The 27,778-nt window shown below is 44.4% G+C and overlaps 1 protein-coding gene across 5 annotated transcripts; it reads right to left on the bottom strand.

Moving 5' to 3' along the window:
* Nucleotides 1-5,252: 5,252 nt before the first annotated feature.
* tle3a (TLE family member 3, transcriptional corepressor a) lies at nucleotides 5,253-27,778 on the bottom strand. 5 transcript variants are annotated; one of them, XM_074632783.1, is made up of 21 exons: nucleotides 27,408-27,774; nucleotides 26,825-26,972; nucleotides 26,218-26,318; nucleotides 25,999-26,062; nucleotides 23,960-24,004; nucleotides 19,790-19,852; nucleotides 19,474-19,548; nucleotides 17,748-17,777; nucleotides 15,774-15,983; nucleotides 13,719-13,841; nucleotides 12,344-12,394; nucleotides 12,103-12,255; nucleotides 11,504-11,636; nucleotides 11,224-11,399; nucleotides 9,967-10,040; nucleotides 9,641-9,890; nucleotides 8,919-9,166; nucleotides 8,656-8,803; nucleotides 8,397-8,547; nucleotides 6,880-6,956; nucleotides 5,253-6,607 (listed from the first exon to the last, which is right to left on the bottom strand). In XM_074632783.1, exons 2-21 carry the CDS (start codon nucleotides 26,846-26,848, stop codon nucleotides 6,500-6,502), a joined length of 2,304 nt encoding a protein of 767 aa, XP_074488884.1. In that variant the 5' UTR covers nucleotides 26,849-26,972; nucleotides 27,408-27,774; the 3' UTR covers nucleotides 5,253-6,499. The 5 variants fall into 5 exon arrangements, with proteins under 5 accessions (XP_074488884.1, XP_074488883.1, XP_074488886.1 ...); XM_074632782.1 differs by lacking the exon at nucleotides 17,748-17,777 and having other exon boundaries at nucleotides 19,444-19,548; nucleotides 27,408-27,778; XM_074632785.1 differs by lacking the exon at nucleotides 17,748-17,777.

Consider the following 27,778-nt stretch of genomic DNA (forward strand, 5'->3'; position numbering starts at 1 on the left):
TTCTACACTGTGGTACTTAAGAAAAGGTTCTGAGTACTTCTTCCACAACTGGTTAAACCAATTAACATTTTGTTTTTGTGAAAATCAGTTAAATGTTGAACCACATTATTATTATTTTTTTAAACACAAATCATATATTAACAAGTAACACTAGTCTAAACATTCTGAGGACATCTGATTTATTTAGCTACTTGATAGAAACAAATACTATTTAAAACTTTATGTGGTGAGCCACTTGTTTACCATGTGATGACAAAAGATTCGCAGGAGTGGTACAAGGTATCCCATGAAGTATTAATCTGGACAACAAAATAACCTGTCATGAGGGTTTTTTTCTTCAGAGCCTTGTTCTTCCAGTCAGGTCACTGCGTTAGCTTTGATTTGACTGTTGATTTGACATAAGTCTGGACATTTTCAGTTCTTCAAAGTTAGTTTAAAGTGTATCTGGAAAAAAGTAGTGATATTGGTGAGCTTCTACAGGAAGAATAATTAAGATAGGATACGTAAAAATTCACAATAGTGGTAGACCCTCAGAAGGGAATGGATTCTTGTTTTTGAAAATCTTTTTATTTTATTTATTATTTATTTTCTGTTTATGTGTATCTTCATTTTGTTAGAGGTGCCATTTAACTGTTTAATTGTGTGATTGATACTATGAAGCTGTATATTGATTTTGGCCCTGTAAGAAAGGGAAAAGGGTGTGTGGGGTATGTTATGTTTGTTAAAGTAAATACTGTATTGAATATATTATATAATAATGCTGATGTTTGTATAACAAAAAAACAATAAAGACATTGTTAAAAAAAAAAATAATAATTATCTGGAGCTGCTGTCACATCAACTGATATCAAAAACTCACCAGCTGAAGGCTTCAAAGGTGGCTGCTGTTAAGTTACACCTGTGAGGTTACACCTGAGGTCATCGTGAATTCATGTAGGCCGCAGTGGATCCCAGTAGTGGCAACTCTTCACAGCAGAAAAGGGCATTAAAACGTCCATAAATAAATACTATATCACCCCTCCACTTTAACCCACTTCTCTGTTGATTAACTGTATAATCAGTATGTTGTTAAAGCTGATAGTTTCACCAGAATATGACTAAATTCATTACTTCCGGCCTCGATTCAAAACTTCCGGTTAGCTTAGCGTGACACGGCTAACTAGCTCTCTAGCCTATTTACAAGATGTGTCGGGTAAGTAGTTTATAGTATGATTAAATCTCAGCTACCAGCTAGCTTACTGTCCAAAATGTTAAAGATAACATTAAATTTGGTAGGCCATAAAGTAACAGGAACAGATAACAGGTGCATCAGTTTAACTGCAGCTGGATGCTGATGTGCAACTTCAACAACAGTGTTTACATTTATCATCAGCGTACAGCTGCATTCACATAATTAGTGTAGGCCTGTGTACAGCATGACAGGGACAATACATATAGGCATTGTTACACTTAATGAAAGTGCAACCGATGCAATGTATATAGGACTGCTAGCCGTAGTGAATTTGCAGACCGTGTCCCTGGTTAGGTTTTAACTTCACTCTTTCTCTAAAACCGAGCCTGCTACAATCTCCAAAAGACAGCAAAGTCTTTTAATTAAAAAAAAAATTCACTAACATCTGGCGGGCCAAATCGAACCTGATGGGGGGCCAATTTGGCCCCACTGTGGGTAGCCCTGCTATAGACAAAAAATGGTTATCCCGTCTTATTCAACAATCCCAGAGAGAACAACAAACAGAAGGACCAACGCAGTTTAGGAAACGTGCAGTAAGTAATATATTGGTCCTATACTGTATTTATTACATGGTGTTGAATCAACTCAAACTATAATTTATGACATAAACTGAGATAAATCCATATTAACCACTTAGGAAACATAGGACTACAAACCGTTGATATTAAGTCCAGCCCTTTTAATTCAGAGTATGTGCTCAAGTTGTTAATCAGATTTATAAAAATAAATAAATAATATCTTACAAGTAAACACAGGCAGAAGAACGGGCCAAAGGGAAACCCAGCTCCCACCACTTTAACTCAACACCACCATTTCCTCTGTAATTAGTCATGTTGCTTCTACACCTCCAGCTGTGCCTTAATCAAAGAATGTGTGTGGAAATATAATTACCGTGTTAGCATAATGCACATTATAAAGAAGTACTTGTCTTGATCTCAACATCAAAGAGCATGTTGGTGCCTTCTCAGGGCATTAGTATCATACAAATCTAATTACTCTGGGTATTGAATTACTGAGTTTTAGTGGATACTTGGAAGAAACACAAAGGAATGCCCCGACTGGCCTTCCACAGTGGAAAATTACAAAAAGGGCAGGAATGAGAAGACGCTGAAATAACATACTGATAATGTGTGGTCATCTGCTCCTCAGGAGGACACATCAGGAGGGATTTAGCTTTTCCAGCTGCAGTGACACAAACCTGCCCAGTCCAGACAGTCCCTTGACCTCAATATCTAAAATAGCATCCAGTCCATTACCGTGTCCTCTGACTAAGCTCTGAGACTCCACCACGGGGGGTGAAGTGCAACATCAAGTTCTCATGTAGAAAGTCCTGTGTGAACATCAGTAGTCTGAACACAGCAGCGGAAGCAGCAATCCAGCTTAATCCAAATGAATCCGGGTCCCCCAGGTTTGTTCATCCTGGTTGGAGGGCGATGACTGCTCTGCTCTGCTGGGGTGCTTATCTGCTGTCAGTGGTCGGTGGCGGTACAGGCCTCGTGTTATCAGGGCTCAGCCTGCTCAGGGATTGGAGGGCCCATGGAAAGTAAACATAGAACCTGTCCTTTGCTTATCTATCCCAGGAGAGAGTGTGTATTATGTGTGTGTGTGTGTGTGTGTGTGTGTGTGTGTGTGTGTGAGAGAGATGCACAGAGAGAGCTTGTTTCCATGGCAACCTCCTCCTTTAACCCCCCCCCCCCCTCTAGAGGAGAACCCTGGTGGTCTTTGTGTAATGCGATTCCACTAGAATGCACTGTGGATTAGAGCTGCACTGCCTTCGGGCCCTAGGCAGGGCAACAGTGAAGACATTATTACCCAGATCAAATGCTGTAATCACTAGGCACTGGGGGCTTTCACATCCATTGCAGATAAAACCCAGGACTGGCAATACTCAGGTGATTAGGGGATTATTATTCTGCATTTCAGCACGGTGCCAGTCCCTCGCTGTTGGAAAAAAAGAAAAATCCCTGATTCTCTGTGTGATGGATGGGGGAGGGCGGAAAACAGAAAGCCAGCCAAAAGAACCAGCCAGAATACTGGTGGACTGTGATCAATGCCTGGCAACAAAAAAAAAAAATTCACAGTGCTTTGCATGTGCAAGCCCACATATTGGCGTTACAGCCCCCCCTTGGTTTTCGGTAGGGTCTTGGCTCTAGCAGAAATAGAGAATTTGACTATTATGTTTAGAGCTGCTGTAAAACACTTAGGCCACTCTAGTTTCTTAGCCCTCCTCTAAATAGAACAAGGCAGCATGGGCTTTCGCATGAGAACCCGCTGAAAGCCCTCCATTGAGAGGTAGATCAGCGGAAGGCGAGACAATGACCCCCTCAGTGTCCAGCAACAGCCACTCAGAGGTACAACCTTTCATCTGCAGATATTCCACTGTTTGATTAAGTGAGGAAGAAAATTCAACTTGAGCGAGGAGCTTAAGCTACAAATGCACACAGGAAGTACACACTCCAGCGATGTGGGAAAAGAAAAGACTATAGCTTTTAACAAATGAGCCCGTGAGAGCGGAGCGCGGCGGCTGGCTCCATGCTGAAAGCATCCGGCCCTGCTTTTATAATCTAACAACAACATCTCTGAAGAGGCAGCCATATGAAGGGCTCACAGCTTCACGCACAGGGTCCTAGAAGAGCCTCGCTCTGGAGTGGAAGGACCGGGCCCATTCACCTCATCCCGTCCAAAAGTACTCAACTACCAAAAGACCACTCGGGAGAGCTCAAGAGCCGTGTTTGCGTCATATTTCTGAAGTGGCACTGCATAAAAAACTCGGCCTTATTGTATCACTCTGCTGTGCTGTCACCCTACATGGATACAACCCGAGAAAAACATGGTGGCTGACAGTGGCCGCAGTTTGTTACAGTACGCCGTGACTTTGAAATCTGCAACAAGTCAGTACTTTCTTGAGTTAAAGCCTCTCTAACAGCACCCAGCCTGTCTTCCTCTCATCGTCTGCCACTCTCCTGAGACACTTGTCAAGGACTATCAGGATGCATTTACAGCCATTTACTGATGTACTTCCATTTACTGTCAAGGAGAGCCTGTGAGTAAAGTCTGTATCTACATTAGGTGCAGACTACAGCCTTCACTAGCAGCGCACAGGGCAACGTACACTTTGAGGACACATTTCTGATTTACAGTCAAGCCAGGAGACATTCAGCATGTCAATACATGATCAGTGTATTTCCCACAGTCAAGTCGCTACTTTAGCTGGTTTACACCGCAAATATTAACATATAGATATATATTAATAAATCTAAAACGGCCTTACTTAAAGGAATAGTTTGACATTTCGTGAAAACAAGCTTTGGCGTCTTCATGCCAAGAGTGAGATGAGAAGATTGATACCACGTTCAAGGCTCATGTATTGTAGGATAAATATGAAGCTACAGCCAGTAGCCAGTTAGCTTAGCATTAAGGGTAGAAACAGCTAGCCTGGCTTTGTCCAAAGGTAACAAAGTCTGCTTATCAACACCTTTAAAACTCAATAATTAACACATCCAAAAATCAAAGTGTAAAAAAAAAATGCTGTGGTTTTATGATGGATTATGTGATAGAATATTTCTAGGAGCTTCCTGGAGTCCTGTCATCACCGAAAACCACTAAGCTTCGCGCCGAATTCACACCAGGCAGCGGTGAAGTGCGGCTCGCCACAATAATTCCATTTTCCTGTGGCGGCACTTCACCGCTAAAAGTGAAACTTTTCCCAACTTTTCATAGCTCGCCGCAGGCTGCACTTCGCCGCTGCTCTGGTGTGAATTTGCCGTAAAGAGTTTAAGAGTTGCAGATTTAGTTTCTTTCGGACAGAGCAAGTCTAGCTGTTTCTCCCTGTTTTCTTTATGCTAAGCTAAGCTAACTGGCTTCATATTTAGCAATACTCCCATGATCGTGTTGTCAATCTTCTCATTTAATTCTCGGCAAGAAAGCGAATAAGCTCATTTCCCCAAATATCAAATTATTCCTTTAAAACAGGCAACAGTAGCAAGGCACCCGCACTATAGAAATCCAGCCAAGATGATTATTTTTATATAAAAACAGTTTATTGATTTATCAACAACTGTCAACTGTACAGTCCTTAGGGATGATGACACGTGTATGCTACACAGTCTAATGTGTGTTTATGCAGAGACCATTCCTGTCTAGTGGAACATTATGAAATACTGCAGAAAGCAAACAGAGCATACCCAGAGTGTCAGATGTGGTAATGGCTTTTCCTGCCACCTTTATGAGTAACCGTGTAAGTCTTGCACATCAGTCACAGAGAGTCAGACGAGAGAGGCAATAATTAACTCTTAGACTGATGACTAAACTTTGCTGAGTGGAGAAATTAAGATTCATACAATAGTCGAGTCAACAGACTGAACTCAAGTCACAGCTGCTTCTCCGTAAACCCACTAGTCCTCCGGGTGATAGTTATCCATTTTAATGTCATTGAAAGCAGCCAGTGTTCAGTGATAGGTCTTCATTATAAAGTTGAATTTCTGCTGACCAGGGCCAAAGGGTAGACGTAACTGGAAACCATGATTTCCTCCTTCTTCCAGTCTGAAAAAAAGGGCCTTTCCAGAATTCTCCACTGCTAAAATCCATGGGACAAACGTCTGTGTTACAGCAAATAGCGAAGAAAAATGCCGTTGTCAGGGAGAAAAAAAATCCAAATTAGATTTCCGAAAAGGTCATTCTGGACAACCAACATGAAAAAAGGCAGAGGAGGGAAAAAACTGAAATAGAATATCCTCTTACAAAGTCCTAATCTAATTTCCATCCCTAGAGGGGACAGAAAATCACGGAGAGAACAAGAAAGAACCATCACAAGCGTAACTGGACACCAAAATATAAATCTATAAAAGGCCTTTTATTACTCCATTATGTACACTTTTCACAGGACCTCCGAGGAGAAGCTCCAGAGCGAAGCGCCGCTTCTTGTTGTGTCACGGAACTTTATCTCCACATTAAAAAGGACGAATAAAAAAAAGAAATATCCAACAAACAGAAAAAACAGCAAGACATTATTTTCTTCTTAGTGCCTTGGGGAACTGCACTTGCTGTACAAGTGTTAGTCGTATGAGTGAGGAAGGGCAGAGCCGAAGGTCACAGCGTCCACGGCCACAGCAGCGCCAACGTCCGCTTTCAGTTTGGCACTGCCAAACGTCCTGCCCATCCACCCCGGGGCTGCAGGCAACATCCATGCTGTCTGTGTGAGGGAAGGTAGATGGAGCAAGAGTCTACGGTTCCTGAGCACGAGCATGCTCCCATCCAAAGCTGTCTGTTCTAGTAGATCACTTCATATACGGTGGCCTTCTTGTCACCAGAGCCTGTCACAATGTACTTGTCATCTGTCGAGATGTCGCAGCTCAGGACCGACGAGGATTCCTTGGACTGAAGAAGATAAAAACATGTTAGCGTTGGAGGCGGTCAACATCTACATTTGAGGTTAAGAGGAGAAGATTAGCTGACTACAGGGCAAGACTAGGTTGCAATGACATCAAGTTCTGGCCCGATGCCCCTCAAAAAGACTTTCTTTGTCAGGTCAATAATTCAGGTTCAGTTTTCACTGATAGGAGAGTCCTGTCAGACAGCGGTCGCTGCGCCCTTCCTCTCAGAGACATACTTTTGGACTGGCTGCAGACAGATTGTATTGATCTGCATACCTGGAATATGCTGGCGCCATAAGGAGTCCTCCAAGCATTCAACAGATTGTCCTTCCCAGTGCTTACGAACCATTTACCTGCAAAGGAAACAACAGTGCAATCAGGCCTCTGTGGAATAAGAAGTGGTATAAAAAATACCTACAAAAGAAGAGTTATCAGGTAACCTTCAAAACACAATAGAGTGCTGCATGAATGAGTCCTAAAACCCGGAAATGAGTTGCCTCATCTGGAAGTCAATGGGTTTTTTGAATGAGTTTTTAGTTAGATGCCTGAAATAAGGTCTGTGGTTAAAAGCTTAAAGCTGAATTAGGCGTGATTGGAGCAAATATGTTTAAAAGAAGTTATTTCTATAAGACGGTCGCTATATCGTGACAGTAGTACATAAAACAGGTAACCTGAAAAAAAATCATGTGCCTCTGTGTCCTCCGGTGCTCCTAACGGCATCTGCAAGATTTCACAGACCGGAGGAAAACAAGTAGTAAGAGCTGATCTGAGGTCTGCTGTCCAGCTGCTGTCTATGAGAGCCGGCTGTCAATCACTCGCGAACTCCGACCAAACGGTCAAACTAGGCAGCGCTGATCAAATATGAATCAATATTATGTTACGTTAATGCCTATTCAACTCAAATGTTTTCAGAATCATCTTGTAGTGCACGGTTTAGCTGTAAAATGAGAAGGTTTGTGACGCGGCCGCCATTGTAAAATCTGTTGAAGGAACACTAAGTTCCGGTCACATGACCGGAGCACAGCCAATAGGAACGCTCTCTCAATGAAATGACCTGTGATTGGTCAAAGTCTCCCGTCATGGGCTAGAATATTTAAAGCCTGAAAACAGAGCCATGAGGAGGTACAGAAGTCTAGTTTTCTCTCAGAACACTTGAATTACAATATGCTGAAAGATTATTATGGAATTTTATACAAATTTTATAAAAAATACACTGCCTACTGCCACTTTAAGAGATTTTTGTTCTACAACATAAAATACATCAGTAAATATCCCACTTGTAAATTTTTAAGCGTTTACGTTTCTTAAAAGAGGTGGTTGCTAACAAGTGGCTAAAGAGACTACTAAACATCATCAAGCCGAACACTAGTCCACCTTTAGCTTAGTGGTGGTGACGTGAAGTCATGCGATTGTGTAGTTTGTTTATAGCCTAACGCTTTTTACTTCTGGCGACTGCATTTACGCTTCAAAAATAATAAAAGTGGTGTTCATTTGTGAAGATTATCTGACAGATCAAAACGTGTAAGTATTGTGTGTAAGTTTGTTTGCCACAGAGCTAATTTTCTGCAATAATCCAAAACCCAATGGAAAAATCTCATTGACTTTTTGTCGAGGGAACCAGTGCGATGCTGACTTCCTGGTTTGCCTCCAAAAACACGTCATCCCTGCAACGCTCTATAGGAATTCAGACTGCACAAAGGGCACTGTAGTTTTAGCACTAAGTAAAGTAGGACAAGCTAAGGCCACTTTGCGGGTTAGAACAGTCGGCATTATCCATGTGTGTGTGTTCATACCACAGTAGGCGAACTTGAGGGAGAGGACACAGCTCTCGTGCAGGTGGAGCTGATACTTGTCAGGCTTTGAGTGGTGGAGCACCTCCACGTTGCTGCTCTCCATGCCCACAGCGAGCCACTCTCCGGTCGGACAGTAGCCCAAGGAGAAGATCTGGAAAATTGGACAGAACAGTAATTACTGACAGTTTTGGGGCTGAAAGGAAACAGCCCTGCACTGTTGATGTGTGTTATCCATCTCTTCTATGTTACAGGGTCGTACCTGTGAAGTGAAGTCATGCTGCTGCAGCTGTCGACCCTCCCTCAGATCCCAGGAGCGAACAGTGTTGTCAAGACCGCCTGTCCACAGCTTAGTGCCATCATGGGATATGTCAATACAGCTAGCGCCATCCGTGTGACCCTGGAACTGCCTGCAATCAAAGTCAGAAAGCGTACAAACATTTATTGACATCCCCTTTTAAAATTGCTCACACAACAGCAGCAATCCGGTTGCCCACACAGTGTGAATAAGTGGTTTCTTCCAACCTAACGAGAGTCTGGTTGTGCAGGTCCCACACGGCGATGTTTCCGTCGCTGCAGCAGGAGAAGCAGACTTTGGCATCGGGGCTGATGGCCAAGGCGTAGCACGCCGGGGCTGAGGAGGTGAGCTCTGCCTTGATGCGGGGTGTCTGAGAGGCCAGATCCCAGATGGTCAATGTGCTGGCCTCGCCTCCGACGATCAATGTGCGGCCATCAGGCAGCAGCTTACAGGAGCGGATGTAGTTATCCCTGTTCTGTTGCACAGAGGACAAAGCGAATCAATACGTGTTCAGGTCAGTGGAGCTAGAGAGAGATTTAGGAACAAGTCGGTGGGAAAGAGGATGAAAATCCTTCTGTCATAATAAACCAACCTGAGGGCATTCTCAGACCTACGCTGCCTGATAGATTTTGAGTTTTTAGCTTGTTACACATTTATTCGGTGACGTTCACATTTCCAATTATAATTTATCTGAAAATGTCGTTTGATGTTTAGCATTTACTAGTGCTAGTGAAAGCATCAGCTGCATTTGTGTACCAGTACATTTGCTGTAAAACGGTGTCAGTGGGATGTGCCTGTTGTGGTCCTCGTGCATAACAAAGGATTATCCCATTGTGAATGGAATGAGGTTGTGTATACAGTTCATTACCTTTTGAAACAACTACACATACGTAGCTAGGTGTAAAAAAAGTAGTTGATGAGTGAAACATGAATCAGCCGCGGCACTCACCAGACAGTCCAGTTGGGACACGGGGCTCTTGCTGCCAGGTTGGCTGATGTCCCAGATTTTGACACAGCCTTTGCCACCAGTGTAGACATGACGTGTGGGGTTGCTAATGGTAACGGCGCAGACCACCTCGCCGTGGCTCAGCGTGTTGATCTGACGGGCGTGGCGGGGAATGCCGGGACCGATCAGGGCGTCGGGTGGGAAGGGCACGGGCTGCATCTGACCGTCTGCGCTGACGTGGAAGGAGTAAGCCCTGATGGACAAGACACAAAGTGTTAGTGTTTCATCGTCACTGCTGTTATTAAAAACACATTTGGTGAGACACTTACGGTTTGCCACCAGAAATGGATGTGAGGCTGGCTGGAAGGCCTGGAGCTCTCATGTGGGTGTGAGGATCAAACCCCTGAAAAAGGACAAGATGGAAACCTTTGAATTACAGATCTGTTACAGACCAGCGATCACAGTCAAATCCACATGGTGTCTTTCTAAAAGGGATAGTTTGACTTTTTGGGATATACGCTTATTTGCTTTCTTGCCCAGAGTTAAGGCTGGCCCACACTCAAAGATTTTTCAAATCTTAACAGATTTTAAAAATGTGAGAGACCCCACACACAACGACATGTTATGTTAAATTTAACAGTTTTGTTCCTATAGTGTGTGGAGAGCAACGATTTGATCAGAACAGCACACCACACATCGACAGATTCCATTCATGAACAACAAGAGTCCTGACTAAAAAATATTTAAATCTCGTGAAATCTCTCACGATCAAACGTGACTTTAGTGTAAATAAACATGGCAGACGACGGGCAAGAAAAATTAGCAATGTTAGTTTTTGCACTGCCTTGTACTGAAAATTTACAAAGGATGGACGGATGAACTCGAATAAACACTTGCGTTGTTGTCAGAAATTAACAAGTTGGTCCATCATTTCTGAGGTCCATCTTACTACTACTTTATGCTTCGTGTTTTGCATTAGCTCATGCATTATCCGCAGCCGCCATGACGTTAGTTGTTGTCCTTCCTTCTTCAGTTAGCTTGGTTCCAAATTGGCTATCGTTCTTTCCCACGTGACTGCGTCATTGGCTGTCCTCGGGGTTCCCCACACACAGCAGGAGATCCGGTCGTAAATATTGAACATGTTTAATATTTACAATTTGAAATCGGTGCGGCCCGGACGGACTTCCGAGCCGATCGGGGATGTAAAAAAAAAACTCTTAATATACCTCACACCACAGGAATATCTGGAAAGATAATCCTCAAATCTTTATAATCTGTCTGTTAAAAATGAAACTACAGCCAGCAGCCAGTTAGCATAGCTTAGCTTAAAGACTGGAAACAGGGGGAAACAGCTAGCCTGGCTCTGTCCAAAAGGAAAAAACGTAAACCTTGCTACTAGAGGTCTAAAACTCCACAGGGAACCTTTAAAAAGACAGATACAGAGAGGTATCGATCTTTTCGTCTAACTCTGGGCAAGAGAAGAGAACGATTTCTCAAAATGTCAAACTATCCTTTTAACTATGTGCAGTGCTTTTAGTTGATCCCAAATACAGCTACATAAAGGGCAGGAAAGGGTGTTACTGTACCATGGGGGAGCGTCCGTAGGCTGCAGCTGCTGCAGCGCTCATCTGAGGGGAGATGTGCAGACCAGCATACACACCAGGACTAGTCAGGCCTCCGTTCATTTCATGATGGCCCATCATGGCAAAGGGGGTAGGGTACGAGCCGGCGATGGACAGAGGGGTACGTAAAGCTGGGGCCGCTACAGACCAAGACAGGAGAAGGATATGTGACATAACAGTACATCGGGAGAGGATGGAGATAAAATTATGTCAGTTGCTAGTGAGGAAAGAGAGCGGTACCAACCTAGAGCCTCCATGCCTGGTGGTTTGCCCAGGATGGGTCTGAGCCCGGGAGTGGAACTGGTGCCAGGGGTGGGGGCATCGTTGCGGGGGGTGGGGGTGTTGGACTTGAGGCCAGGCGTGGAGGATTTGTCATTCTGTCGAGGGAACGAGAGAGCAAGCACATTCACAATCCCGGAAACCAGGCACTGTGCGGACTGACAATTTGAGAGCAAACTGAACTTAATCCAATCTAATTCTGACAACCCTCATAGTCCTGCACAGCCATAAACTGCTATTTATTCTAAAACCTATTATGGCCACAATGGAGATGGGGCCGTTTTTATCCCCTTACTGCTTTGGCTTTAATCTTTTAGTGAGGCGGAGGGGAAAAAATCCTGGAGGAGTTAAATACATTGAGCTATTAACAGAGAAGACCTGACTGATCCTGATGCGGGACAATATTATCCCTGACGTTTAGTCATGCACTTAAAGCACCGACAGCCATTCCTAATCCACTGCAGAAAACGTCCCAGATTTATTTGAACATATCCCTTTGCTCTCTCTGCAATTCTCATTTAAACCCTTTCTGTCCTAGTTTGTTCGTAACTCTTGGTGTCTTACATGACTGAGCTCCTTGGCCTTGGATGATGGGGTGCTTCCAGAGGACGCCACTGATGCAGGGCTGTTGGGTGTATCCTTCTTTGGAGGGCGGGGCTTATCAATGCCATTTTCAGGTGGCGAATGGGCCGGGCTTGCCCGCGGAGTGGCAGGATCCTGGAGGAACACAGCAGTAGATTTATGTAACAGCTACATCTCAGTACATGTCAATATGCTGTTTACAACTACATGCTGCTCTGCTCACCTCATTAGACACGTCTACCACCAGGTCGTCACTTTTCTCTCCATCACTGTCCTGTAAAGATAAATGGCAAATTAGTCACCTTGAAAAAAAAATTGTTTTTTCAATTAAACCTCTGAAATACATCTCTGACCACAGGAGACGTTTTTGACAGTTTGGGAAATACGCTTATTAGCCTTCTAACCGAGAGTTGGATGAGCCTAGAGCCAGGAGCAGTAACTTCCTGGAGTCATTGTGAGGTTGCCAGGCAACCAGCCGAGACTCCAGGGAGCCAGAAATTGTCCTGCACATAACCCCCATAAAACCACAATGTGCTGTTTTTTCACTTTGCTTTTTTTGCGGAAAAACGAGACATAATTTGTTAATGCGGCAGTAGGCAAAATATTTTTGGCATCATTGGGCAAAAATTCCATAATTCCATGACTTCCTCAACTAGACTTCTGCACCTCCTCATTGAAAAGTTTGCTCCGGCTGGTGGGCGGTGCTTGGTATTTCCTCAACTGATCTCAACATGGCTGCCGGGTCACACACTTTCTCATTTTACAGCTAAACAGTGCACTACAAGATGTTTCTGAAAACATTTGAGGCGAGAAATACGCATTACAGTAACAGAATATTGATTCATATTTCATCAGCGCTGCCTAGTTTGACCGTTAGTGTTTCGCGAGTGATTGACAGCTGCTCAGAGACGACAGGCTCCAAGCTCAGCTCTGATTGGTTGTTTTCCTCCAGTCTGTGAAATCTTGCAGATGCAATTAGGAGCACAGAGGACACAGAGGCAAATGAATTCTTTCAGATTAACTGTCTCATGAACTAATGTGAGGATATAGTGACCGTTTTACAAAAATTACTTTTTTTCTAAACCCTATTTATTCCAACTTTCCTACTTCAGCTTTAAATAGTGAGCTGAAGGTTTCTTTTTTTAACCTTCGGACAGAATAGTGTTGTCAAAAATATAAAATTATTTGAAACGGTTTCAATATTATTTTTCCGCAGTAGCAATACAGCTGCGCTTTCTGTTCACTCTTCCCTCCGACAGCACACACACACTGCTATTTATCTTTTAATAAAAATCTAAAATGTTATGCGCTCCATATTGTGTACATTTTTCCCCGTGGTATCAAAAACTTTATCAAATATCGATATTTTTCAAAGTATATAATCGAAGTTATAAATTCCAGTATCGTGACAACGCTAGGACAGAGTCAGGCTGGCTTTTGCCCCCAGCCTCCAGTGTTTATGCTAAGCTAACCAACTCTGGTTGTAGCTTCACATTTAACAGACTGACATAAGAGTGGTATCGACCTTCTTGATCTGGGCAAGGAAGCGAATAAGTGTATTTCCCAAAATGTCACTTGCAATTCCTTTAATGACTTACATATCTGCTCATACTGTCCTTCTCATCCACTTTGCGTTTCTTAGAGTCCAAACTGTAGTCAGAGGAGCTGCGGTGCTTCTCACTGGCTGTGCGTAAGCTTTCGGAGGGGGATACAGAGTTATTCTGCAAAGAGAAAACCAAACATACTTTATTACCACTCTGTCTTTCCTTGTAAAAGAGAGCAGGGCAGACATTCATCTGTTACAAATTCACAGAGAGAACACACTGTGCCAATCCAAACACTAAAAATGCCCCATTCACACAACGATGGATGCCGCAGACTCTTAAAATGCAGCTGTGGGCCAGCTCCAAGCAGTACCCTGACACCAGCCAAGCCCAATCTCACACACACAAGCCTGTCCATGGCCAAACAACAGAATGGGGCCGTTATCTGAACTGAAAGGAGGAGGGCTTGTTTTCTGAGCTGGGCTCCCTCCTCCTCATAACTGGACAACAAACAGCCTCACAGGGACATGAGCAGTGTGTTGTGGCTGAACAGAGGGCCTTTTCTCTGGAGTCAGTCAGGCTAAGCGTGAGAGAGAGAGATGGTGGAGAGACACCGAGAGACAGAGAGAGAGAGAGAAACTGTATGTTGTGGGCATTGATTGCCGCAGCGCGCTTGGGCACCATGTCAGCTCCGGCTTTGAGCTCTGATAAAGAAAGAGAATCTATATCCTGCCAGTGGGCACAGCAGCGTGGGACTGACTGGTGCTTCTTCTTCGTGGAGCCTGCCTGCCCACACAAGCTGGGACAGCTCACTCCAAACGCCAACAGAACGGGAGGAACTAGGCAGGTGTCCAGCGGCTTTCACAGGAGTTTGCCATTTGCCTGTAAACTGCCAAGATTCCCGCTGTCCCTTCTTCTGAAGACCAAAGCAACAACATGGACTAAGTCAGTGGCGGCCCAGAGGAGTGAACAATGGCCGATGGACTAGCAGTCTGGGCAAAGGGCCACTGTCTGCATAATGGCTGACCTTTAAAGAGATGCTTAGCGTGACTCATTAACCAAAGTCACCACTCTGCTATCAGATGACCTGGGACAAGAGCAGAGAAACAAAACAGGCCTGCTAATCGCCCCAGGAGTTCCATTTCTTCAGACATGACTGCACCCATTCAGCTGCCCCGGCCTACAGAAACACAATCTCACAGCCACATCACAAGCCATCAGAGATCGCAGCCATTCCAATAAAACGCTTTAGCAGGTCCACCAGACGGGGGTGGAGGAAAAAAAAGAAAACAAAACAATTCTCCATTTGTGTTCATAAATATTCATCACATGCCAAGGAGGAGAGTGAGCTGGTGAACAAGGGAGACAGTAGAAGGGATCAAATAAATCCTTTAAGAAGGGGAAGTCAAAGTCTTTCTTTAATTGTGATGAAATTACAAGGCTTCTAATCTCTCCAGCATGATACCAGTCATTTCCCTTCTGGATTAAACACACAGGATTTATATATTCCAAGCCTCATTTCCAATTAATCATTTTATTGAAAGCAGATTACAACTGTGCATGAAATCAGCGGTAGCATGCTGTTGGCAGGCATTTTTTACTTGACATTGGTGGCGGATATGAAAGTGCAATGAACAATGAAACCAACACGCCCCGCATCAAAAATAGTTGTGGGTTTGGACACTCACCGTGTTCTCTGTATCGCAGACATCACAATGGCGGCCGAAGGTGAGGAGGAAACCAAGTGGAGCAGAGAGAGAAAAAAACACGTCAGTTAGCATATCATAACAGATGCTTCTGGCTGAACGTGTGAGAATCAGCTGCAGGGCACAAGGCCCCTCTTATCAACGTGTGTTGGAGCTGTTGAATAGCTTATGCAGTCATGGGCTGGGAATGTACCAGCTCATTACCCAGACAGAATGTGAACAGACAGGATGTGCTCCTCACCTAAGGGCCCTGCGATTCAGCTCTAGAGAGTGAGAAGCACGCCGCACTAAATTGCTTTTTCCCTGTTTAACATCTATGCAATAACATTAATATACATTTCAATTCTTCTAAATAAACTGCTTAAGCAGCAATATTGGACAGCAATATGACCGAGTTTAACACCTCACCTCTGTGTTCGAGATCGTGGTGGTTCTTCTCATCCTTCACTGGGAGGTGGGCTTGGCTGCCCAGGGCGCCCAGTGCCAGCAGGCCTGAACCGGAGCCCGTCACAGGGGGGATGCCGGGCGGCTGCAGGCCCGAGGGGTGAGGTGGCATCTGGACCGGAGGCCCGTGGGCAGCGTGGGAGAGGTGCTGCGCCTGGAGCTGCTGCTGCTGTGAGTAGACAGGGAGATAAACAGACAGAAAAAGAGTGGGTCGGAGGGAAAACGCACAGAGAAACCACACACTAAACATGAGGCTGATCAGTTAAACCCCGGATGATATTAGCGCATTCACACATCTATTACTGTCAGGATACGACAGCAATCCCCCTCAGTGCTATTTCCATACCAGGCCAGGGTGGCATAAGCCCTAGATCTGTGCTGAGGAGAGTAGAAGTTACTAACTGCTCAACACTTCGAATGCAAGAGATGCAGAGGCACTCAATCGCACAGCATTAGTAGTGCATGTTGAGTTGAGAAATAAATAGAAAAGCAAAGTTTGATTCGACCACCGCTTAATGCAGAGGAATCATTTCACATCAGGTAAACTAGCACATTTCATACAGCAGCACCATCGGTGAGCTGAGCAATCCTCTTAAGGAACATGAAGCTGTGTAGGAATCTGTCAGCCTGTGGGCTAAACAACTACCTGCCTTTTAAAACACTTGAGAAACACAACCAGCGTCTATTTACTCCTCTCATATTCATGTTCCTGGATTAACAGAACATGAATCATTTGCACACCCATACTTTAAGAGACTGAAAGAACACTAAGTGCCAGAAGCTGGCACTCCTTCCCTCTCACTCTGAGTGTGCGTTTGTGTGTGTGTGTGCGTCTGGAAGGCTGCTGTGGGAGCCAGGACCAGGGGTCCCAAGCTGGCACTCAGTCAACCCTCCAATATTCACCATCAATATTTGAAAGGCACGGGGAAATGGATGGGAGTTAAAAGGCACTCAGCATGGAAGTAAGCAGTTTAAAGCAAGGTTAAATAATACTTAGCTGAGACACCAATAAAAACATCAGCAATTTATTACCCGTCTGCGAGCCAGCTGAATAATTCAGCTGCTGTAACAGCACGCACCTCCTCTCTTTTACAAGACGGACTTCAATCAGTGACCATTTATGGCCATTTCAGGAATATTAGGCGCTTTGTAATGACTGGGGAGTTGGTACAACCCACTGTACAACATGGCGGACCTGCCTAACACATAGTTAAAAATACATTAACTCGGTAGGAACTTGCTTTCAAATCGTAGGTCTTACAAAGGGCACCTACTTCTAAAACATCCTATCTGAAGGGTCTTTTTAATTGCTTCTACATTATCTGCCCTGAAGCGAGAGAAGACTAGATTGGAAAATAGTGAGGTTTTTAACTTGCAACCTTGTCCTTTGCTCCATAGGGCAGATGTCAATCCAATTACAAAATGTACCCAGGACACAAAGAGAAAGAAGGAGAGCAAGAGAGAGCGAGTGTGTTAGAATATTGTGTCCATGAGGGAAATTAAGGAGCCAGTTCATTGGCAGGGGAGAGCCATCCTCGCTCATTGTGTTTAATGAGGCACTGATGGGTAATATGCATGGTTGATCAGCAAGAGCCCTCATTAGAGGGCCATAAATGAAGACAATAATAAATAAAGAAAGGAGTCTGGCCTATTTCCTCTAATTTAATATTCCAAGATAAAGACCTACTCTTTGCCCTTTTTTTCTCAGACTGTGTGGAGCTACAGAAAAAAACATACACACAGGCAAAACTGAGCAAATGTATTATAGTAGTCTCTAGCGTCCTAACTACACTAACTATAGTGAAACGCATAGCACTTGGACAGAAAAAGTGCCATGCAACATGCACAAGCCCTTCAAGCCCAGATGTGTGCATACACACCAAGTCAATTAACAACAGCATGGCACATACAGATGTGTGTGAATGCCACTGACCATGAGAGCAGGGTAGGCAGCTTGCTGCTGCTGAAAAGGAGGACAGAAAACGGTCAGGGCAACAGCTGCTCTAGACGCTCTCTCTCCATTATTATATACTGCAATGAATGGTGTTACAGACAAAATAAATAGCTTTTACTTTAAAACAAAAGCCATTGTGTAGGTTTATCCAGGTGGCCGGTCGCTGGGAGACAGGTGGGCTTATCTGAACTACTTCTTCTTGGCTGACTTCAATATTTTGTGTGTTCTCTAATCAAACAGGAGCCGCCACCAGTCAGGTTCATCTCTACGCATGCAGCTGCCCTAGTTGCATCCTATTAATGGCCCTCAGCCCCATCAATAAAGTATGCAGCTGGCTCCTGGATGCTGCCTGTCTGCCTGGCACGCTCTTTCACCCCACCTTGCTTTACAATATGCATGAGGATTTTGGCATGCCTACAGAGCTTCTCCTCAATGAATAACTAATGGACAGGTATGAGTAAAACATACAGTAGCTACATTTCCACCTCCTCTGACATGAGCAACCTTCGTGACTTGTGTGGAGGCCTGAAGACAGGCCGGCACCAAATAAGACCATATGCTAAAATCATGAATGGACTCGTCCAATATTTTATAAAATCTAGGTGTAGACTTTTAATGCTACAAATTTTAAATTATAACCAACAGAGAGCCACAGTGAAAGACTCACAGGCACAAATTCAAAAACACAGAAATATTCCAGCACTGTATTATTCCAAATGTGAAAATCACATACACAGGAAGGAGCCACAAATCAAATTAGCTTTTCTTAGGAACAACTGCAGCTTGCAGCTGCTCTGCTTTGGTGAAAGTGTAATAAAGCATCTGCTTCAGTCCAACAGATAAATACAAAAAACAAGCAGCTCTCCATCACCTCAAGACACTTAGTCAGACAAATTCTAGGGAGCAATTATCCTGGAACAAAAGGTCACCAAGGGGGCATTAATTGAATTCCAATATGTGCCTCCAGTCATCAAGTCGGCCTTTTGGGCCAGCCTCTTCTGCATGCTAAAGACTCTGCAAATTCAACTGTCCTAATAAGACCACGGATAGCCTGAGCTTTGTATCGAGGGTGACACCCATCACTAGTGTTTCAGGAGGGCAGGGCGAGTACAGCTAATCAATGAGGAGCAGATGGTGTTTTGAAGCAGTGATGAACACCATACATTACAGCTCAGTGCTGCGGTGTGCAAACAGAACAGCGCAGCAGCAGGACAGCCGTGATGGCTGACTGCTGTCTGCGCTGTCTCAGCTTGCTTGCGGCGCTGGCTGTGTTCTGCTCACCCTCAGCCTTTTAATTCCCACAGCTATCCAGGTCAGCAGTGAGGGATGAGGCTCCTCGTTAAAACCTTAGCCAATTAAAGCAATACGGGCTGCGGAGGGGATCTCAAGAGCTCTCAGGCTCGCATTTATAAACACACAACAAGGCAGTGAAGATGCCGCCGAGACCAAAGCCGGAGCAACAGACCAGCTCTGGAGAGCTACACTTGTTGTATATAGTTTGAATGTATTGGTGAAGAATATAAAACAAAATATATCAACACATTTTGATTCAGCACTGTAACTTTAGCAGATGGTGTATCACATTCTGACTACTTAGAAGACATGGAAAAGTATTCATAGCTAGTGATCATCTTATGTGCAGGTCAAATAAAGGAATAAAAGGGGGTATACACACGGTGAGAGGCAGATTGGGAAGTCCACGTACCCCGATGATAGCATTCAGCTCAGTCATAGTCACCTGCTTAGCCCGCTCCACTGCCTGAGCAACCTGCTGTTGGTGCTGTGGGAAGACATTTACAAAAGATGATCTATCACACAACCCACACTCACTTATCTGTGAATTTCACACTTAATTTTCATAGTGCCTGCTGCAATTTTTAAAAGTGAGGGCAAACGCCACGCACAATTACTCAAAATTGCTTAACCTGAATGTTGTTTTGAAGTAGTATCTTTAGAATACAGCCAACAATAAGTGACTTTACTTTAGTGCCAAACTGTGGAGCGCAACATTCAAAACTCACCTCTTGTGACAGGAAAGGCATAATTTGAGCTAAAATTGCGTTGAGCCGTTTGGCAATCTCCGTCTGGAAAACAAAAAGATGAGCAAAATGACTGATAAGTATGAAACAGACAGTGACTTCACATAACCCCGCCTTTAATGTTTACACCGATTAAGTCAATTACTGCGGCAATCAGAACTGCTTGACTCAACATCCTCTAAACAGCGTGATATTGACATTTGAAATATTTAAAACATTAGGAGAGCCCAGGGGGATGGAGCACAGCTGTGCTGAGAGTGCACTCCATGCTAAACGGATATGAGCCGGCAGAGTGCTGCTGTGTTGAGAGGATCCTCTCTCACTCTGCCCCGCTTCCCCTCATCTGCAACTCGGCTGTCCTGCAGTTAACCTCAGAGTTAAACCACACAACAACCACACCCCAGGAAGTGAGACTGTTCTGTTTACTTACATGTGACAGTGGCGGAGGTACATTAAAAGGGTTATGACTGCAGTTTGAGCAAAGATTGCAAACCATAACGACCTCGAGGGCAACACACCTCAAAATCTATGATCAATACCATTAGAAGACAACTACCAGCCTGTAAACATTAAGAGCGCTAGAGCTCCAAGACTGAAGCCTGGGCCATTTCTCGCTGCAATCAGCTGCCCAGCCCACCACCCTCCCAACCTCCCATCCATCCACACAGCCCTGCCTCCATTCTTCTGCTTGTCTTCCAACTGCCATGGCAACGGCTGCAGCCCTATCTTGCTGGGATCATTATGCAAATGGCACCTCTGCTTGACCGTAACAGGCTTTAAAATCATATTATGTGCTTGGAGGCAGGTCATTAAATTGAATTTTCAGCCTGTCGATCACATGAACGTAGCGAATGAACGGTGGATAAAAAGAGCAATGGGAGGAGGAGGCGTGATACACCCCCTCCCCTGTAGAAAAAATAAATAAATACTGCACAGTTCTGCCTCCTTCTTCCAGGGATGGGAGATGAGACTCTCAGGTTGGAGCTCTGCACTGGGAGCAGAAAAAATAACAGTGCCAAAGCTACATCATCTATGGAATTTATGAGCTGCAGTTCAACCCAAGGCCACTGCGGAACACAAACACATCACAGGGATTTTCTCCGATTTTTCATTTGGAGCAGCACACACAATGTACTTTGCAGACCGCCAGCTTATTTATTACACATGGCAGAAATGCCAGGCAGTTTTGGCAGCCCAGACGTATTACCTCTGAGCAGAGCCAGAGAGATTGGAGAGTAATGTCCAACAGAACGAGACCTGCTGACCCAAGCTGCAACATGGATAGCCACTTAGCCGGGCAAGCCAGCCGGCAGGACAAACAACAAGCCGAAGATGAAATATCAGATGAGACGGAGTAAAGCCTGGGATCAGAGGCAATAATGTGAAACAAATATATGGTAGCATGTTACAGAAAGTCCATAAGACAACATTGATTATTACTCTGCAGACAAGAAAGACGCTGAACTACCAGCCTCCTCTGACACACAATATATGTGACCTACGACCAATAAAGCAACGAGAGGGTTAGATAAAAGGTTTTATCTGCATTAGTATTAATGCAACGTCGTAAGTGCTCGAGAAAAGAGCTCAAGAACGCCCTCAGAAATGGTTGAAAAGCTAGAGAGCCTGTATAATCCATGTTTGTTGAGATAAGCCATGTCAATAGCAGTCGAACATTTGACAGGATTTGTGAAAAAGGCCTTGAGCGCACAGTCCATTCCTCTGTAGCTTAGTGTCATGGTGACAGCTGGCTGGGAGAGGTCAGGAGGTGGCTGATCCACTGCGCCCTAAACAACTGGCAGCCTCTGCACTCTCACAACATGCAAATACATGGAAAAGGCATCAACTCCGCTCGCCACCGCTGTCAGAAGAGATACAGTGTAGTGCTGGGAGAGGTTTTTTTCTTTTTTTTTGTTCTGCTGGCAGATAAAAATGGGGGGCTGTTGTCACTTTAAGTAGATGACAGCTTGGCCCTTGAGAGGCCAGCTTTGCGCTGCTGCTGCTACACAATTACAGGTACTCGGACCTGTGTAGCACCACTTTAAGAGCACTCTCAGGCTGGCTTGTCAATGGCGTGCAGAAAGGTATTCGCCTGTTGCTATCAGCAGCGGGAAAATGGAGTCGAGACATTGATGAGTATTAAATACGGAGGGAAAACTACTGGTGGCTCTGGTCACATGATCCATCTATAAACAATACTTGACTAGTCAGATTTAGAGGGCCTCCAATTTGTCCAAGATGACAGCGTTTCCTGATTTTTCTAGTAGGAAGAAAATTTGACTAGCACTTCACCAACGGCTCGTCTAAGCCAGGAAATGACACATTTCCACTAAACTGAGAAGTTACACAAAGCCTCGGAGCTTTTGTTAATGTGAAGCACGAAGCTCAGGATAAATTTCTAATTGGCATTTGTATTGATCTGCCTAAATGGATGCATGAGATTACTGTGATTAACCTTGTCAGCTGCAGCAGTCAGTCAGGTTTTGGATAAAGGACGGCTGTGATCCTAAAACAATAAACTCGTTCTAACAAAAACAGCGTAAAATCATAACCTTCTTCATCATGCCATATCTTAAAACAAAAATAACTTTCTGTTTATATAAGTGGACCTGACACCCAACAGTTCACACCCTGTAATCATTACACTCCAGTCCCATGTGACAGATTGGGGATATGGGAGCATTTATGGCTTTATGAAGCCACAATTTCTCCCACCACTTCTCACTGCACGCCTCTTTTGTATGAACACTGCAGATCGTCCGCTGGCTGACCGAGTTAGTTTTGGCCCTCGGTACGGCAGATAGTTTGCTACTTAGCAAATGATTCCCGCGGCAGCCATGTGTCTGTGTTACGACTTACAGGTAACAGCCAAATCTGATTGAGCCTCACCAACACCCAAAACCCTGCTCAGCTCTTGGAAACAAGCACCAGATGAAGGCAATTACTGGCTGCCATCACACAGCAGAAATTAGCCGTTTGCATCTACATGCTGTCACGGCTGATAGAGGGGGATCAGATAACACCGCCACATCAGTACACCCGAGCTGTGCCGCTGTGTGCGTTTCTGAAATCTGAATTATGTCCCCGCACGGTAATGAAAAAGGCACAGTAAGAGGAATGGATTTCCTCACTATGGAATAAATCTCCTGGCAGGAAAATAATATGCCTATGTGCATCCAATAATCCATCCCAACCCTGCCTGTTAACCACTCCCCATCTTCTCCTCCTCCTCCTCCTCCTTCCTGCCTGCCTGAGCTGTGAGCTGGGGGGAGCTGCATGGACGGGGCCCACACTGTTTGCTCACAAACACGCCGTTCAGCAGGTTAGGGCCCCACTGATGAATTATTCAAGCGCTTCCATCAGCTCTGTTGAGGCTCCTGATAAAAGTCAGGCGCTAAAATGGATCAGTCGATTAACCTGTTTACACAGAGCTGGGCCGCTGCCCCTCCCCCAGCTCTATTCTCCAACTCGTCTCCCATCCCCCCTCCTCTTTCCTCTGGTTGGCGATAAGTGCCTGACAGAAGCTATCAGAGCGGCCCGAGCCCTGACAGACATGTGGCATTGTGACACACGGCCCAGACACTGATGGATCACCCCACCACACCAATCCACCATGCCTCCAACGCTGTCATTAAGCAGGCTAGGCTGTCGCAGCAGAGGGGACAGCCTCGCTGGCTTAAGAGTGGAGGAATCTCCGGATTACTCATTCATACAATATTTATCTCTGCGAGCATCAGTGTGACTGATCTGTGGAGCAATGAGAGATGGGATCTTTTGATAAGATAAAGGCACAATAAAGGACTTTTGCCCCTCTCATGTAATTACTGTTCATCTTAAAAAGAAATACTGACCCATCAGCAATCCTCTCTCTCTTTAATCATTAAGTCAAAGTCTACCTCTAATCTTATCAAAAGGCTTAGACAAATCCAGGCTTCACACCACTGGTATTGCTTTTTAAAAAAGGGGCCACAGCAATCGTACAAGTGGTGGTACAAGTTTCCAAATGTATTGCCTTGTTTGTGTGCAGTACATCTGTCTGTTTACAGCCCATTACAGATGCTCAGTTCACAGCCTACGAGTGGCTCCTCCTGGGTCCGACATCCCCTGACACTGTGGAAAACCACCGAGCTGAAAAAATATGATGGTACATACCTGTTTGTGCATCTCTATGTTCAGCCCATAGGACATCTCATAATACTGAAACGAAAGCAAAGATTTAATTGTGATTAATGAAGTCAAAAAAGTCAGATTTGAAATCAAGTTGTGACAGCATTTAATATTCTTATTAGGGCTATCAAAGTTAACGTGATAACAACGCGTTGTTTTATTTCTTTAACACATTAACGCAACTTGTGATTTTTAGGTTGTAGCGGGCTCAGTTTTAAAGCTAGAGTGAAGCTAGTGGTATCATGCTAAACGACAAAACCTAAGGAACCCATTGGTACCGAATATGTCATACTAGCTTGTCGCGAAGGACGCTAAATAACGCTGCAAATTTACGCTAAATTTTAGCGAGGAAAGACTGGCATGGCCATTTTCAAAGGGGTCCCTTGACCTCTGACCTCAAGATATGTGACTGAAAATAGGTTCTACGGGTACCCACGAGTCTCCCCTTTACAGACGTGCCCACTTTATGATAATCACATGCAGTTTTGGGGCAAGTCATAGTCAAGTCAGCACACTGACACACTGACAGCTGTTGTTGCCTGTTGGGCTGCAGTTTGCCGTGTTCTGATTTGAGCATATTTTAATGCTAAATGCAGTACCTGTGAGGGTTTCTGGACAATATTTGTCATTTTTTTGTGTTGTTAATTGATTTCCAATAATACATGTATACATATATTTGCATAAAGCACCCATATTTGTCCTCTCCCATGTTGATAAGAGTATTAAATACTTGACAAATCTCCATTAAGGTGCATTTTGAACAGTTGAAAAATGTGCGATTAATCATGATTAAATATTTGAATCGATTGATAGCCCTAATTCTTACAGACTCACATACTGTATATAGCCACAAATCAATATTTTAACTGATCACAACACTGATTACATCATCAAACGGTTTTAAACATTATGATTGAAACCTAAATACAATCTAGCTTCTGCTGGCAAATGTGATAAACTAAGATCAGACACAAAAAAGGAGTTCTTTGAGCAGCCAATAAATCAATATATTGTCGTTTATAGTGCGGGCACAGAGAAGATAGGGTTGGATTTATCGATCACCATCTTAAGCCCTCAGATCTCCAGGATGTCTATTTACTTAGCGTAACGTGATTGCTCAACACTCTTGATATTTCGAGCCAGGTCAGTCTGTCTGGCTGAAATGTAATCCATGGAGCCCACAAGTGGCAGCCGGGGCAGAAATGGCTTTCCAGTCAGCGTCTATTTGATGAGGCCAATGCATTATTCAGTCCATTAGCTTCTTCGAAAATTACTCTCAAACAAGAGAGCCATTCTGTCTGAGATCAGAGGCCCACAGCCGTGGCGTAACCTGACACCCAGCGCTGGCTGTGGGATACTTCCCTACGTGTTTACCTAACCTCCTCCCTGTCAGGCTGACATGTTGTTTTCCTGTGAAAAGAATGTTTAACTTAAGCCTGCATGTATTGGTTTTAAGTCAACCCCGGTGTGTTTACCTGGGACAACAGAGCACACTGCCACAGAAGATCACGTCACGTCTGAGCTAAATTCCTGCGTCATAAGCACGCCTATGTTTTCCTCGAATAAAAAAGCTGATAATTTAGGTGCAAAAGAAGCTGCAGCAGGTTCCACCAGCTCCTCCATTTTGTTTGCCATGGTGCATTTTTCCCACACACTGCTCTGACCCCCCCTCCACCATCAGCTCACACCTAATTTATGGCCATGCATATGTCTGAGCGTGGAGTCTCCTAGGAGAATAATCAGATCAGCACACACAGAGGGCAACGCTGCAGTCGACCCTTGGAGATCAGGGGCGCGCTATAATGGAGCCTCGGCCCACTGCCTGTCAGGAGGAGCTCCTGCGTATAACAACCAGCTACATCAAACCCCCCTGGGGCTGTTCACAGGCCTGTACCTGACATTCAACCCGCCCTAACCACCACGCAGGTGATCACAATAGCTCCGTCTCGCTCCACCCCAACTAGATCTCCAACAAGCCTTGCAATTTGGAACCATAATTGCTCCCTATTGTAACATAATCTCACCATGACATAGTGGCGCTGCATCTCCGTCTTCTCATTGGCCAGCTTGTCATACTCCACCTTAAGACTAAAATAGAAGACAAGGTGTCAATTTCAGGCATCTCTCTCTTCAATAACTCACTCACACTTAACCACTAGACAGCACAGGATGAAAAAATGTTTAGTATTTATTATTATTAACCAACAGAGAGTAAACACGGTCATACTTTCGGTAATTATTACCTGTGATACTGGGCTTGCAGGAACTGAAATTCATCTTTAATCCTGTCACAAGACTCTGCTACGGTGAATTTGAAGCCAGGCTGACCAGGCTGATGTGGAGCCTGAAAGAAAAAGGAAAAATCACATCAGTCCAGTCACAGGAGAAAGTTGTACCCTTCATTTCCTGCTGAATAGTTCTCACATTATAGACTACTTTCAAGATAATATCTCCTCTGCAGTAAAGTAAGACATTATTATTACCACACCAGAGAAAAGAGGTGGGTCTATACTTCACACCTCCAGGACCTAATAACACAACATGAATAGGTTTTCACACTGAAAATGAAATCTAATCTAAAAAAAAAAAAAAAAAAATCAAACCACCACCTGTCTCCATCCTCAGCAGAGTCATATCATATGTTAGTGTATATGGCTGAGTAAATATCTCCAGCCATGCAAACCATCTGCATCCATTTACCACTAAGTGCTCTATAGCATAAATGCATTGTGATATAACCATACAGGTTTGATGGAGGAGCTGCATTAAGGAGGGAATCAAGCACAGTCAGGGAGCAAAACATCAGTGTTGTCAGATAAGTATATATAGAGAGGAGGAAACGCTTCTTACCGGATGTCGGCCTTGTGGATACATCTTGAAATGTATCCTTTGTTTATCTCTCCAGTGTGCAGGTCCTTTGGCAAAATGGTTGAAATGTGCTCACCGGTCTCAGCAGGCAGGCAGGGGGTTGAGGGTTGAGGGGTGGGGGGGGAAATCCCTGTGTTGAAAAAAAAAATGACGTGGTTTAATCTTTTGGGCGACACAATACAAAGCAATAAGTAGTCAGAACAGCCAACTAGTTGTTGCAGCCATGTCAGAAAGCAGCACTAGTCTTCTTTTTGGTGACCTTATTCTCTCAGTGGTCACTAAAGTGATACAAACACACCACTGAGAGAATAAAGACGCTACTTTTTCTCCGTCAAAATTCACACGCTCGTTTTGTTTGAGACACAAAAATGACCCAAAAGGACGTCTCCAAAGCAAGGCAGGCCACGGACAGACAGACAGCAGCTGGCTTCCACTAAAAAACCTCCTGTTCTGTTTGACTCTCCGCGTAAAGCTGATGGAAACATGGAAACGGTGCGCTGCTGTTTGAGCGTCAAACGCACCAAAAAAACACACAGAAATCAACAGCTCTCTGGGAAATACATACCCGTGCGTCCGACTTTGTGTTCCTGAAGAAAAAAAGAAGAGCAAGGCTATAATTCATGCGCTTAATCCCTCCTAATGTGGACGCGGATCTCGACAAGCATCCTCTCTCTGTGTCTCTCTCCGGAGCGCACCCAGCCAGCCTTTGGTGCGGTCGCTTCTCTCGATTAAAACTACTTTATTCTCCACCAAGCGAACCTCCCGAGGAATGTGCGCCTCTCTTATTGTGTGGCTGCTTAATCCACCAAAAAAAAGGAAGAAGAAAAAATATCCAAAATCGGTCTGTCTCGAAGCAGATTCTTTAAAAGCATAACATGGTTTCTCTCTCTTCTCTCCACAATCTCTCCTAGTTGTCCAGCTTCTTCTTCTTTACCC

Source organism: Sebastes fasciatus, chromosome 4 (genome assembly GCF_043250625.1).
Source record: "Sebastes fasciatus isolate fSebFas1 chromosome 4, fSebFas1.pri, whole genome shotgun sequence".
In the NCBI taxonomy this organism is placed as follows: Eukaryota; Metazoa; Chordata; class Actinopteri; order Perciformes; family Sebastidae; genus Sebastes; species Sebastes fasciatus.

Coding starts and splice junctions, on each gene's coding strand:
- tle3a (XM_074632781.1), bottom strand. CDS start 26,848: ATGTATCCACAAGGCCGACATCCG. Junction 12,256..12,343: donor TGGTAGACGTGTCTAATGAG/GTGAGCAGAGCA, acceptor GTGTTCCTCCAG/GATCCTGCCACTCCGCGGGC. Junction 10,041..11,223: donor CCTACGGACGCTCCCCCATG/GTACAGTAACAC, acceptor GTCCTTTTTCAG/GGGTTTGATCCTCACACCCA.